General features: G+C 47.5%; 1 protein-coding gene across 2 annotated transcripts in view; it reads right to left on the reverse strand.

Annotated features, from left to right (window-relative positions):
- The window catches only part of ASIC2 (acid sensing ion channel subunit 2), a 1,244,893-nt gene that overhangs the window by 627,613 nt on the left and 601,477 nt on the right, over positions 1 to 15,803 (reverse strand). The window contains exon 1 of one of the 2 annotated variants that reach the window (XM_075350301.1): positions 7,126 to 9,130. The exons of the other annotated variant lie outside the window; for it this stretch is intronic. Within the exon in view, the coding sequence (XP_075206416.1) occupies positions 7,126 to 7,749 (624 nt within the window). The 5' untranslated portion in view covers positions 7,750 to 9,130. Of the gene's footprint in view, positions 1 to 7,125; positions 9,131 to 15,803 lie in introns of those variants that run through there. 2 annotated transcript variants of the gene reach the window in all.

Raw genomic sequence — 15,803 nt, forward strand, 5'->3', positions numbered from 1 at the left:
TTGGACAGCTTGGTGCAGTTTTGATAAAATCCCAGTTTTGTCTGGCGTTGATGTAGCAGAGCTAAGACTTCTGGGCTATGTAAAACCCCATCCACACCCCTAACCATCAGTTTTCCGTGTACATTGTGAATTGTCTGCAAATTGCCAATCAGTGCTGGAGTGGGGATTACACAAATTAGCAGGAGACATGTAGTCCACTAGGGATAATATCCTGCTGATAAAATAGTCATTGCATTAAAACTACAATACATAGCCTAAAATGGGGCACATTGCTGGAATCAGTGTCTCTGCCTCTACATTATGGTGCTCTCAGATTAAATAACAAAACCTTGCAGTGGTACTTTAAATCTTTCTGCTCTGTCCCCTTTTACTCCCCTCTCCAGTGTTTTCATCCTTCTTCAGCGCCGATTCAGTCCAATCTTGTACCATAACACTCAAGTCAGTAGTTACATCACAAGCTCTCAATACAACTCAATGAGAGCCAGAAAGAGGTCAGAACAAGGCTCTCATAGAGTTGTATTAATTTGTGATCTCTGGCGGGCTCCAGCAAACACCTGAGCCAACACCGACGGGTGCAGCGGTGAAAACAGATGAAGACAGTGGCAGGCGACTATACAACGGGGCAGGTGACTTAGATTTAAAGCACCACTCCAGCAATGAAATAATAAAAAAGCTGGAGTAGTGCTTTAAAATTAGCCAAATTTATCACAATGTATCATGCTGTTTGATAAATGTGGTCTGTCTTGAGATTGTCTTGTCTTATTTTATACCACCTATTACTTTATCACTAAGCCACACCTTCTTGTCCAATAAGGTGTAAAAAGTCTCTAAAGCATATAACACAAAGCACATAAGCCAATTTTATTTATGGGAGCTGTGTTAGCACTCTGGTAAATCTCCCCCATGGTTCTGTAGCGTCACCTGTATTTATTTGTAACCTGTGGGTGTATAGCACTTGGCGGAACTCGACTTGCAAAAAAAATTTATATTCTTTACGTGCAATCAGCAAATGACACAGATACATCTTGTCGTGTTAACCTAAAAAAAAGAAGATCAATGGTCTCCTGTGAAAATCACGATATAAGAGATCAAAGAGATGAGAAAAAGACTCCTGAAATCAGGCATCACCTGTCATATTACTGGAGCGGTGCCGAGCTTTGAAACACTTTTGCTTTAACTTTGGTATCCCGAGCATGATCATAAGAAGTGATCGGTATATGGTGCCCTGATATAACCTACAAGATTCATATATAAGTAAAGCTGACCTTGTATCAGAATTGCTGCAGTTTTGTGTGGGCCCTTAAGTAATAGAATCTCGAGGGATGCCTAAATCCAAGGTTTGCTACTAGCCCTTTAAATAGTGGTTTGCTTCTGCCACCATTGTGTATGTTTTCCACATGTACCTGTGTTAGTCTACGTTCACACGATCAGTTAAGTTTGTCTACTTGTCCTGCTGTGTTGGGTCTCTGGTTGTTAAAAAACCGACACTCAGAATTATAAAAGTAGAAAAATATTTACTGGCAATCAAAAATTATAATTGACGTTTCGGTCACATACTACTGTCCTTCATCAGAATATAAACTGATTGAGGGAAAACCAAAAAAACAGTGCAGGTGAAAGCTGACCGACCCCTGCCAAAATGACTGAGAATCGGTCAGAACAGAGAAGACCCAGGATTAGCGATCTCCTTGCAGGAGAGAGACAACAATCCCGATTCGTTGTTCCTCACTCTCTGAGGAGCGAGGGCAAAGCTTGAAATACAGTTTTTCAAGCTTCCCTGAACACCACAAATTTATCCTTCCCTCCAGCAAACCTGAGACGCCCCTGAAACACTCAGGGCACTACTAGGAACTGCATCCTCATGGGGATGCAGGCCCTACCCCAGGGACCTGGAACACCAGTGCCAGCAACACCTAGATACACCAAAATCCTAGTTACCACTCCACACCAGGGGTAATTAGTTAGTCAGATACAAGGGGATGGCTATATATAGGGGGCGGAGCCAGACCAGAGGACTAGACAACCTGGTGGGAGGGGACAGCAGACAGTCTGAGTAGGAAGTGAAAGTGGAAAGACGTGCCTGAGAGCTAGGTCGTGTAACTGTGGCCTGGGGGCACAAAGAGTGGTCGCCAGGGCAGGTACACCCGAGTACCGCTGGGACCAGAGCACGCACAGGGCACAGGGCCCCAGGTCAGGCGACAGTTTCAGACAGCCTGGCAAATACCTGCACAGTTAGGGGACCTTCACGGACCTCACTGACCCACAGATCTAGAGGCATCAGCAGTAAAGCAAGGATCAGGGTTCGGGGCACAGACCGGCCCTACAGGGTCCACAATATCCCCTGTATGCACAAGGTGACTGCAACCAAAAAGGGACAGTCGGGCCCCAAACGCTCCACGCTACATGGTCCCAACCATACTGAGAGTGCTGGGAACAGAGCAACCGAGTCATCAACTGGCACTGGAACTACAGGGACCTGAACCAGCCTTCCAGGGGTCAAGAGTGAGTAGAGACTGTTAATTACAACCCACAGTGTGGTCTCCCTTATTGCTCCATCATACATCTCCCTAGCTCAGCCCTACCTGCGGAGGGCCTACCACCACAGCTGCCATTACCACCAGCCCTGGGGGATAATCAACTCAGCAGCGGCGGCTCCACGATCTTAACCGCAAACCGCAGGTGGCATCACACAAATGACTTTAATCTCCCCTGTAAATACTCCCCATTTTTATAACAGGAGGGAGTGGCTGCAGATGAGGTTACAACTACCTGTTAAATCACTGCAGGATAGAAATTAAACTTAACACGTTCAGTATTGGATGGCATTAAATACGCTCCAGCTCAGGGTAAATGGCAAGCGAGCACTAAAGTGGATCTACAATGCGCTGTGACCTTCTGATCTCAAATCCCTCCAAAATCACATTAGGTCACAGCACACTTGTGACATCACCATGCCCCTCTCTCCAAAACATACTGCTCACCATGATCCTCTCTCCCACACATACTGCTCACTATGCCCCTGTCTTCCACACATACTGCTCACCATGCCCCTCTCTCACCCAAACAAATGCTCATGATGTTCTCCTCTCTCCCACACATACTGCTCACTATTTCCCTGTTTCCCACACATACTGCTCACCATGCCCCCCTCTCTTCCACACTTACTGTTCACCATGCCTCCCTCTCTCCCACACATACTTCTCAACATGCCTCCCTCTCTCCCACACCTACTTCTTAACATGCCACCCTCCTTCCCACACATACTGCTCACCATGCTTCTCTCTCCCACATATACTCCTCACTCTTTCCTTGTTTCCCACACATAATGCTCACCATACTCCCCTCTCCCACACATACTGCTCACCATGTCCCTCTCTCCCACACATACTGCTCACCATGCCCCACTTTCCCACACATACTGCTCACCATGCCCCGCTCTCCAGCACATACTGCTCACCATGCCCCCTCTCTCCCACACATACTGCTCACCATGTCCCTCTCTCCCACATATACCGCTCACGATGTCCCACTTTCCCACACATACTGCTTACCATGTCCCTCTCTCCCACATATACTGCTTACCATGCCCCACTATCCAGCACATACTGCTCACCATGCCCTGCTCTCCAGCACATACTGCTCATGATGTCCCTCTCTCCCACACATACTGCTCACCATGCCCCGCTCTCCAGCACATACTGCTCATGATGTCCCACTTTCCCACACATGCTGCTCATCATTGATCTCTCCCTCACACATGCTGCTCACCATGCCCCTTTATCCCACCCATACTGTACACCATGCCCCTTGACAACACATACTGCTCACCATGCTCCTCTCCCACATATATTTGACACCATGCCCTTCTCTCACACACATACTGCTCACCATGCCCTTCTCTCACACACATACTGCTCACCATGCCCTTCTCTCCCACACATACTGCTCACCATGCCCCTTTCACCCACACATACTTCCCATCATGCCCTTCTTTATCACACATGCTACTCACATACCCCTTTCTCACCCATACTGATCACCATGCCCTTTTTTCCAACACATACTTCTCACTCAGCCCTTTGCTCTCACACATGCTGCTCGCTATAATACCATCTTTTTAACTCAATTGCTTAACATGCCTCTCCGTCACACAGACTACTCCCAATGATCTTTCCTCACACACTGCTGGCAATACCCATTCTTTCACACGGAGTGCTCCCTGTCCCCCCTTTTTTACATTGACTGCTCCTCATACCTCCTAACATATGTCACTCAAGTTCCTGCACAATATCCAATTATGGTTTTACTGCAATTTCTACAAAATCATGGTCAATTCAAAGAAGCTTGTCCAAGATGTTGTATATACAATCTGTAAAAATGCAGAAATATGCCGGTGACAAGGGTCAGGCAGATGTGGCCCCCTGCTGTCCTGTGGCTCTGGCTTATGAGTGCATTTTTCGGAGGCTGACGTTATTCTGTATTTTATAATACAAGGTACTGCAAACTTCTTATATATTTTTGCTTCATTCCTTGGCATTGTAAAGATTTCTGCTTATCAAAAATGCAAAAAGTTGAACATAGTGTGTAATCTAATGCTGCTCGCACAGCTGGTGGGCTTTTTACAGTCTAGACTGGAGTGGCAAACACTAGGGTGGAATACGTCTGTATTTATTTGGAACCGGTATGAGAAGAGTACTAGTGACTTCAACAAGCAGGCTGTAAATTGATAAAGCATGCTCTGTTCATAGGGCTTTAGGAATGAGTTTAGTTATTAAGTGTCTAGATATTCCTTCGTGAGGATCACAAAATCATGGCTTTCAAAAACAGTCCACAGGTTGTGCTTGGTATTGTCGTCCAATCTTATTCACGTCAGTGTGACTAAGCTGCAATAACAGTCACGACCTGTGGGCAGATGTGGTGCTGTTTATTGATGAAAACAGTCATATTTTTCTTGGACAGCCCCTTTAACTAAGCAAGAGGAGTAAAACATCCTTCTTGCATTGTGGTCTAATAACTAATATATTCTATTAGAAACAGATCCTACAAGTTTGACACACAACGACACCTTCATAATGCACACATACTGTATATGGGGCTATAGTGGGGTGGTAAACTCGCATTTCCAGGGATTTGTAAAATAGTATTTAAAGAGGTTGTTCATTACTTTTACATTGATGACCTATGCTTAGGCGGGCTTTGCACACTACGACATCGCAGGTGCGATGTCGGTGGGGTCAAATTGAAAATGACGTACTTCCGGCATCGCATGCGACATCGTAGTGTGTAAAGGCTCGATGATACGATTAACGAGCGCAAAAGTGTCGTAATCGTATCATCGGTGCAGCGTCGGCGTAATCCATAATTACGCTGACGCGACGGTCCGATGTTGTTCCTTGCTCCTGCGGCAGCACACATCGCTGTGTGTGAAGCCGCAGGAGCGAGGAACATCTCCTACCGGCATCACCGCGGCTTCTGTAGAATATGCGGACGGAAGGAGGTGGGCGGGATATTTACATCCCACTCATCTCCGCCCCTCCGCTCTGATTGGCCGCCTGCCGTGTGACGTCGCAGTGACGCCACATGACCCGCCCCCTTAATAAGGAGGCGGGTCACCGGCCAGAGCGACGGTCGCAGGGCAGGTGAGTGCATGTGAAGCCGGCGTAGCGATAATTTTTGCTACGCCAGCTTTCACAAGATATTGTACCTGCGACGGGGGCGGGGACTATCGCGTGCGACATCGCAGCATCGGCTTGCGATGTCGCAACGTGCAAAGCCCGCCTTAGGGTAAGTTATCAATGTCTGATCGACTGGGGCGCGACACCCACCCCCCCACCGATCAGCTGTTCTTGGTAGGAGGTCACAGGAAATGCTCAGTTACTGAGCTGCCCAGTCAACTGATAGTGGCCGCGGCCGGGTACTGCACATCCATCTCCCATTCAAATCAATAGGAGGCAGATTTGCAGTACCCGGCCACTATAAGAAGACGCTGCAGCTCTGGAACCAAGCATTTCATATGTCCTCCTACCAAGAACAGCTGATCAGCGGGGGTGCCGGGTGTTGGACCGCGGTCAATCAGACATTGAATGCTTATCATAAGCATAGGCCATCAATGTAAAAGTAGTGGACAACCTCTTTAAATACTAAATTTCCAGCCATCTGCTCCAACCGCCGGCACCAGCTGATCAACAGGGGTGCCGGGCGTCAGACCTTGGCTGACTATCTTCCGATAGTGGCCACGGCTGGGCACTGCATATCTGCCTCCTATTGATTTGAATGGGAGACAGATGTACAGTACCGGCCGCAGCTGTTATAAGTTGATAGGGAAACTCCGGAAATTAACATATCCGGCACCCACCGGTACCTAGAGCAATCATTGGCGGGGGCACAGGGTGTCAGACCCCAGCCTATCATACATTGATGACCTATCGTAATGAGAGGCCATCAATGTAAAAGTAGGGGAGCATTGTTTTGGGATGAAATATAGTTTTATACAAGAATTTCGAAATAATCTCGAATCAATAGCATAAAATAGTCTGAAATCATAGTTCCATAGACATGGTTCACTCTGCAGACATCATACGGTAAGCATTATTCCACATTAGACTGTGTTGCTGGCAATACGTACTCTGCTTGTTTGACACATATTATGTGATAATACAATGTACAGCTTGTCCAGGCCATTACTAGAAGCACAAACATCCCTATCACTTTCTATAATACCTCTTCTAGGAAGCATTTAATTGCTTACTCTGGAAATGAGCACCTGCATTCTTCCAGACCCAGTTCCATTCAATCTTAGTGAGTAAACCATGGAGAATAGATTAGCCATGGCTGATGACTAAATAAATCTTCTTTTACTGTCAGGAAGGTAATGTTTTAGTGTATGACTAATCTTCATTGGCTACACAAAGTGGTCGTTTGATAGAAAACATAGCGCAATGTTAATGTTTGTATTGTATACATACAGAAAAGGCAAGTCTAAAAAAAGTATTCAGAATAAATAATATTATTAAAAATGCAAATAAATATGATAAATACCAAAAATCGTATAAATTCAGTGCTACATATTCCAGATTTCTGGAATGACAGTTTTAATAGATATAACAAAATAGGTAATAAACTCACAGTGGAGAAATTGTGTGGGCCGCAGGCCTCTCCCCGATATCTACAAGAAAGCAGCATGTCTTCAAGCTGATGACCCAGTCTGTCCATGAATCCAACACTGATCCCATCAAAGTCCCGAGGCGGCAGAAAAAGCCGAAAATCGGCCAGTTTCTGGAACCACTTCTGTTTGTCCTCGGGCAGTAACTCTGATAAAAGTGGGCGAGCTGTGCGGTTGGCCAAGAGAAGACCCAACCAGTAACCCGCAAAATAAAGATCGCTTTTGCTGAGACGGTGAAACCGTACAGGGTTGTTGTTGCAAAGGGTGACAGCTGGAAAAGCCAGTTCCTTGCTCCATTCCAATTGCACCCGTGTGTGAGATGGAAAGGATAACCAGTAGAGCAGCCTGTTGGATGACCAAGACAGTAAGAGTCCCAACGATGTGAAGAAGGCAAGAAACCAAAACGCTCTTCGTTGAAATGCCAACTTTGATGAGCATATGTATTTTAGGCCATGGAGCTTGGTGCGCTCTAAAGTGGGCAGCGATAAGGCACGGCGTTGCTGTGTCCGTGTATGACATTTCGGTGGCACCGCCTGGGCATCTCTTCTGGCTGCTCCTGGAGCCCGAACCCTCTCTTCTCGAGTCATGACACACCCCCAGGGACTCACCAGCAGGGTGGCATCTCGCACTGGGCATCGGCAGCACAGCTGGGTACCACCACCCCCTCATTCATTCAGTCAAAGGAATGCCCAGACTGCTAGCTAAAATGCAATAGCCTAGCAAGACCGATGATGGCTGCTAGACTGAAGCAAAGTTGGCATGCAGGGTAGCCAGTATCACAACCAGCATCCTAAAAACACCTTCACCATACAATTCCCCCTTGCATGCAATATATTGCAGTCTCCTTTCACATATCAATTTCTTGGGCAGAAGAGCAGAAAAGTAATGACAGTCATTTTATGCTTCCCTATCTCCCCTTGTAAATCGGAAACAGAAACCTCTTTAAATGAATTCACGATAATAGCACACAAGCAACTAGTTGTCTCCCACACACTTCAGATAGGGAAAGACATTTCTCCTTTTCTGGGAAGCCAGATTGCCATGACAGTGGGAAGCATTTAGAGAACGAGCAAAACGATAGAAAAATCACCTTTTTCCTCGGCCAATTTTTAGCCTTCGGAGAAGGTAGCAGGTGAATAATTAAAAAAATAAACCCTTGACTGATTATCCTGGCACTAGCAATTTATGAGTGCCATTTCCCACTGCAGTTTCTCCTGTTAATTTACGGATCTCCCTTGGATGCTTTCAGGGCATGAAATACTACAGACTAGAGGTTCATCATCCTGTCCGTTCTGCAGGTCATGAGAATCTGAGCTTATCATCCTCCATGGCATATTTTTACTTTCTGTGTTCCCCAAGGATATGGAATCTGATACGGGAATGTAAGTAGACCAGCCACGACAGCATCGGAGCCTCCTAATTGTTTTATAATATTCTCTGGTGATGTTTAAGAGGAAGCTTTCTACTGTGAAGCTGCAACCGGGAATGTTAAGGCTCCAAAGGTTGAAAACTTGGCAACGATGTCTCGGTTCGTAGGTTGATTACCAAAGACACATTCCTTAGCTCGGTGCACTCAGTCGCTAGATACAATATATGCAACCACACAAATATCCATAGTTTTATCCAGATCACTCACATCCAACAAACTTTCATATCCGAAGCAGAGATGGGTTGGGTGAGTTCAGCACTGCGGACAGCTCCATCAGCATCAGGTCCTCCTCAGCCCAAGCTCTTCACTTCCCAGTATTAGATGGGTTCCCCAGACAGACAGCACTCAAAGCTTCTGTCTTGGTACAAAAGACATTTCTGTTGGCGTCTGATGTTATTTATATGCAGCGATGCACATCTTGGCTGCAGGGCAGTAATCCACCGTGAGGGTCAGTCCTGCTAAGTTGTCACAAAGAGCTGGCACATCATGTGTCCCTCTCTGGTCCTCTCTGCTGCACACAGGCATCTCTATTTGTGCACCAGTGCAATCCTGCATTACCGTATTCCTCTCAGTACAACAGTGAGCTGTGAATTACCAACAAGCCAGGAATAGAAGCACTTCTACACGATCCTGAGCCGAGACAGAACAACACACCATGCACAAGAATCGCATCAATTTATGGCTATTTAGTAGAAAAAGACCCCTGTGCTAGAACAATATAGGGGCCCTCTGCAGCCCAAGATATCATAATGCCCAATCCACCTGCTTTGGAGGTAAAAATGGGCCCCCTGACCTCTTGGGCCCCTGTGCAGCTGCATCAATGATATGTATGCCCCTGGCTGTAATGATCATACCCTGTATTCTGGGCATCAAGTGTTACCCACTGATTACTAGAGAGAGATTTTGCTCTTTATGGTGCCACTTAAGTAAAGAATTGGAATCAAAGCTCAATCAAAATCATGTAGCAATGTCAGGGCCATGTCAGGCAGAAGCAGGGACAGGGCCGGATTATAGGCGGGGCAGACGGGGCTCCAGCCCAGGGGCCCCCACCAAAAGAGCTTTTAAGGGGGCCCCCACCATACTTGGCACCTGTCAGCATTTTTTTTTTCTTCACACCCTCTCCCCCTCCGTAAAGACAGTCTAATAAATCAGCTGTGTTTTCGGGGGGGAGAGGCGCGGGGTGTTGAAGCACCACTATTTATTTGTATCTGCGTCTTTAAGACGCAAGAACAAACTGCGGGCACAGGACGCTGATTGACACTGGAAGTACCAGTGGCCGCTTGTACTTCCGGGGTCAAGTGTGCTAATGCTCCCTGCTATGTGCTGCGGCCGTACCCAGCGAGGGGCGGGCAGCTGCCCCCCCTCCCCTCCCTCCCCCTTCCTAGAAGCAGGGGCACGGTGTAGTGCGCCGCTGTATCTGCTGTCCCCGCTGCGCTCCTCTACACTGTGTGCATGCCAGGCACACTAGCAGGAGGCAGCGCGCTGTGCTCTGTCGGCTCTGCTGTGTGCTGTGCTCGGCATGCACCCAGTGTAGAGGAGCGCAGCAGAGCCGATGACCGCAGCTTCCTCTTTCCGTTCCTATTCAAATGTATTTGCATCTTTCAGACGTAAATACATTTGAACAGCGCGCCGGGACCCGGCCCCGCCCCCGACGTGCAGCAACGTGATGAGATCAGCACCTTGCTGACGTCATCACAGTGCTGCAGGCGCCACACAGGGGACAAGAGGAAGCGAGCGCTCCATGAAGGAGCTGAAGAGACAGGTGTAATTAATGGGGATGAGTGAGGAGGGGCTGAGGACACAACGGGTAACATTTGTGAAGGAACACAGCTCTGTGACAGGCAGAGGAGGAGTACTGTATTCCGAGGAAGGGGGGAGGAGTGTGTAGTGATGGGGCAGTGTAATTTGTGTGTGTAGGGGGTGATGAGGGTTGTATTGTGTGTGGGGGGAGGGGTAATGGAGGGTGCATTGTATCGTGTGTGTGGGGAAGGGTAATGGAGGGTGCATTGTATTCTGTGTGGGGAAGGGTAATGAGGGGTGCATTGTATTGTGTGTGGGGGAGGGTAAATGGGGGGGTGCATTGTATTGTGTGTGGGGGAGGGTTAATGGGGGGGTGCATTGTATTGTATGTGGGGGGAGGTGTAATGGGGGGTGCATTGTATTCTCTGTGTGTGTGTGAGGTGATGTGGGGTGCATTGTGTGTGTGTTTGTGAGGTGATGTGGGGTGCATTGTGTGTGTGTGTGAGGTGATGTGGGGTGCATTGTGTGTGTGTGTGTGAGATGATGTGGGGTGCATTGTGTGTGTGTGTGTGTGTGTGTGTGTGGTGATGTGGGGTGCATTGTGTGTGTGTGTGTGTGTGTGTGTGGTGATGTGGGGTGCATTGTGTGTGTGTGTGTGTGTGAGGTGATGTGGGGTGCATTGTGTGTGTGTGTGTAGGAGGTGATGTGGGGTGCAGTGTGTGTGTGTGGGGGGCTGCATTGTAGTGTGTGGTGATGTGGGGTGCATTGTGTGTGTGTAGGAGGTGATGTGGGGTGCATTGTGTGTGTGTGTAGAGGGTGCATTGTAGTGTGTGTGTGTCAGAGCTGTGTGTGTAAGAAGCAGTACTGTGTGTGTGTATATATGAATTAGAGCAGTCTGTGCGGCCCCCCCCAGAACTATATGGGTCCCCCAGAGCGCTATGTCACCCATCGCAGTAATGAGTACACCACCAGAGCTGTTTGCCACTCCAGTAACGTCTATGCCCCCTGCCCCTCCTGTAATGTATATATTGTAGCCCCCAGCCCCTCCTGTGATGTATATACATGTCAGGGCCAGGTGGACGGGCAGACCCAGGAGGTGGATCCACTGGGCCTAACTCCTAGATGTTGGTAAGGGGTCCGGTAGCTGGAGCACTATAGACAGCAGAACAGTCCGTGCACACGAGGATAACGGAGAAGTCCCTGGGACCACGGAGTCACTGGTGGTAGTCCGGGTGACGCAGCTCAGGTTCGGAAGCCGAGATGATGTCAAGCGGGGTCCGGAACCTTTGGAGCGAGATGACGGGTCACCGCAGGGATCCGAGATGGTACGGACTGTCAGGATGGCAGATGGACAGCGTTCGGGGTTCGGGATTCGGTCAGGACCTGAAGGCGAGGCAGGCACGGCTCTACAAGAGAGATAGGTGAGTATATCACAAAAACACCAGGAGACCTGACTCCTAGCTTAGGAAACACGAAGATCAGGCCCCGCCCCCTTGGACAATAACCCCCTTTATACCCTGTACCTGTTTTGCATCATTTCCTGTTAATGGACGCTGGCCCTTTAAGAAAGGGTCAGTGACCGCGCGCGCGCCCTAATGCGCATGCGCGCGGCCCGGGTGCCAGAAGCCAGGGAAGGAAGCTGAGAGGAGGACGCAGGGGAGCCGGCCAGGACCTGGGAAGCCGTCGGGCGCCGGGAGCGGAGACCAGGGGGCCTGGGAAGGACGGGCACCGGAGGCTGGAGAGCGGGGAGCGTGGCAGGTGAGCCGGGGAGCGGAGCTGAGGACCCGGGGAGCGGAGCAGAGGACCCGGGGAGGGGAGCCGGGGAGCCGAGGACCCGGGGAGCGTGACAATACAGCAGTGCAGTCATGTCTGTTAGTGACAGCCATCGTGAAACACAGCCACACGTCCTGAAGGAGCTGGACGGAAACAAGAGGGAGAGGTGAGTGAGGCTGCTGGCGACTTCCCCATATTAATACCTGTAAAGGCTCATGCACACGTAACTGCTGAATATTCTGCAGCGATTTGACAGCACATGTGCGCGTCAAATCGCTGCAGAAACACTGCATAATGGATGCAGTTTTTCTGTACAGAAAATCCGATTTCATGCGCTATGGCTGCTGCCCCCACCATAGACAGAGCGGGAGCTGCATCCATAGCGCACGGAATAATTGACATGCTCATTTTATGAACGCACAGATTTGGGTCAACATTTTAGCACCCAAATCACTGCGTTCATAAAAGCTACGTGCGCGCGTATCATGCACAATTTACATAGCTTGTATAGGGGACGCAGAACGCATGCATTTACACTGCAGTGCTATACGCAGTGTAAATGCATGGAATTACACAACGTGCGCACGAGCCCTAATGCGTCTGTGTCTGCATATATGTCAGTGTATATGACTGTGCATATATTTGTCTCTTTATATGTATTTTTCTGAATTTGTCTTCAAATATGTATATGTATGCCTGTATGTGTGTGTGCGTGTCTGTGTGTGGATGGGGTCCACTGAGACTCTTTCACCCGGAGGCCACAAAAACCTGGAGCCGGCCCTGGCTGCCTCAATATTGGGATCAGTAAAAAATGTGAGTAAAGCTTTACACGCTACAATATATCTAACAATGTGTCACGTCGTAAGTGACGCACATCCGGCATCGTTAGTGATATTGTAGTGTGTGACAGCTACGTGCGACCCTGATTGTGCGTTAAAACGTTGATCGCTGACACGTCGTTCATTTTCTAAAAATTGAACGTCTGGTTGTTCATCGTTCTTGAGGCAGCACACATCGCTCCGTGTGATACCCCGGGAACAATGAACTGCAGCTTACCTGCGTACTGCCGGCAATGCGGAAGGAAGGAGGTGGGCGGGATGTTTACGTCTCGCTCATCTCCGCCCCTCCGCTTCTATTGGCCGGCCGCTGTGTGACGTTGCTGTGACGCCGAATGTCCCTCCCACTTCAGGAAGTGGATGTTCGCTGCCCACAGCGAGGTCGTTTGGAAGGTACGTGTGATGGGGGTAATCGTTTGTGCGACACGGGCAACAAATTGCCTGTTCCGCACATATGATGGGGGCGTGTGTGATCGCATACGAGATCGAAATGTGTAAAGCAGCCTTAACTCTACTTTCCGTGTATAAGTGACGGCTGTGAGTGATCCTGGACTGTGTCTGTATTGTAGTACTGTAAATCTGAATGTGGCAGAACAGGATAAATGTTTGTTGGATTTATATCTAAATGCTACAGTTCGCGCTCTACTGTTATGGCTAAAAATGTTAACGTTATGGGGCCCCCACCAGATTTTCTGCCCAGGGGCCCCCACCAACCTTAATCCGGCCCTGAGCAGGGACAGTTGTCACCTGGACACTGAGGAGTCAGAAGATTCCGCTCAGCCTTGTGTATAAAACAGAATGTTCTAATGAAGATATCAGGAAAATGAGATGAGAAGTGATTTGTTTCTAAGAGTTAGGCTTCATTTAAAGGGCTTTCCCAGGACATCATCAACGCCTTCCCAAAATATACTGTATCCTGAGCAGCCCCAAAAATAATAGAGCCCACCGCCCATATTATATTCTGAGCAGACTCCAAAAGTAATACATCCCACTACCATGATATTAGATCCCGAGCAGACTCCAAAAGTAATACATCCCACTCCAGCCATATTATATCCTAAGTAAACTCCAAAACTAATAGATCCTACCCCACCATATTATATCCTAACCAGACTCCAAAAGTAATAGATCCCACCCTTACCATATCATATCCTGAACAGTCTGCAAAAGTAATAGATCCCACCCCCACTATAATATATCCTGAGCACACTCCAAAAGTAATAGATCCCACCACCATCATATTAGATCTTAAGCAGACTCCAAATGTAATAGATCCCCCACCATATTATATTCTGAGCAGACTCCAAAAGTAATAGATCCCACTCCAGCCATATTATATCCTAAATAAACTCCAAAACTAATAGATCCTACCCCACCATATTATATCCTAACCAGACTCCAAAAGTAATAGATCCCACCCTCATCATATCATATCCTGAACAGACTGCAAAAGTAATAGATCCCACCCCCACTATAATATATCCTGAGCACACTCCAAAAGTAATAGATCCCACCACCATCATATTAGATCTTAAGCAGACTCCAAATGTAATAGATCCCCCACCATATTATATCCTGAGCAGACTCCAAAAGAAATAGATCCCACCCTATCATACTGCAACCTGAGCAGACGCCAAAAGTAATAGATCCCACCCAAACCATCTTATCTCCTTACCAAACTCCCAAAGTAATAGACCACACCCCCACCATATATTACCCTGAGCAGACTCCAAAAGTAATAGATTCCATGCCCACCATATTATATCCTGAGCAGACTCCAAATGTGATAGATCCAAACTCTACCATATTATATCCTCACAAAACTCTAAAAGTAATAGATCCCACAACTACCATCTTATATATTGACTCTATCTAGACTCTAAGAATAATAGATCACTCTCCTACCATATTATATCCTGACCAAACTTCTAAAGTAATAGATGCCACCCCCTCCATCTTATATTCTGATGAGACTCTAAAAATAATAGATTCCACCTCCACCACTACCTACATACCGCTAAAGGTGGCAGACCACATGGTCGCTATGGGTCCAGTGAGTCAAGGGGCCTTGTTGCCGGCATCGAGCACCCCCACCCTTTCAACTGTATCGGCTTCCTCCTCCATAATTCTCCCTTGGCATTTGATCTCTCAGCGCAGTGAGCGTGATGACGTCACTACTGCAAATCCGCTTTGCTGAGGTGAGTACAGCTACAGAACATATGTTAAGGACACCCTAGCAGCTGGGGAATAACGGGAGGTATTTTATTTTTTTTAATTAATGAGTATACTGGTGGCCATAATACTATATGGATAACTATGGGGTGTACATTATTTTATATGGAGGACTATGGTATGTGCATTATATTATATGAAGGACTATGGGGTGTGCATTATTCTATACGCAGGGCTATGTGGTGTGCATTATTCTATACGCAGGGCTATGGGGTGTGCATTATACTATATTAAGTACAATGGGGTCTTTATTATTTTATATTGAGGACTATGGGGGTGCATTTCAATATATGGACATTTATGATGGTGCATTATTTTATATGTAGGACTATGGGGGGATGCATTTTAATATATTGACGATTATGGTGGGTGCATTATTCTATATGGAGGACTATGGAAAGTTCATTATAATATATGGCGGAATATGGGGTCTGCATTATTTTATATGGAGGACTACGGAGTGTGCATAATACCTATATGGAGTACTATGGGGTGTGCATTATTTTATATGGAAGACTATGGGGGTGCATTATATTATATGGAGGACTATGGGGGTGCATTATTTTATATGGAGGACTATGGAATGTGCATTATATTTTATGGAGGACTATGGGGGTGCATTATATTACAT

This window comes from Anomaloglossus baeobatrachus, chromosome 5, assembly GCF_048569485.1.
Source record: "Anomaloglossus baeobatrachus isolate aAnoBae1 chromosome 5, aAnoBae1.hap1, whole genome shotgun sequence".
Classification (NCBI taxonomy): Eukaryota; Metazoa; Chordata; class Amphibia; order Anura; family Aromobatidae; genus Anomaloglossus; species Anomaloglossus baeobatrachus.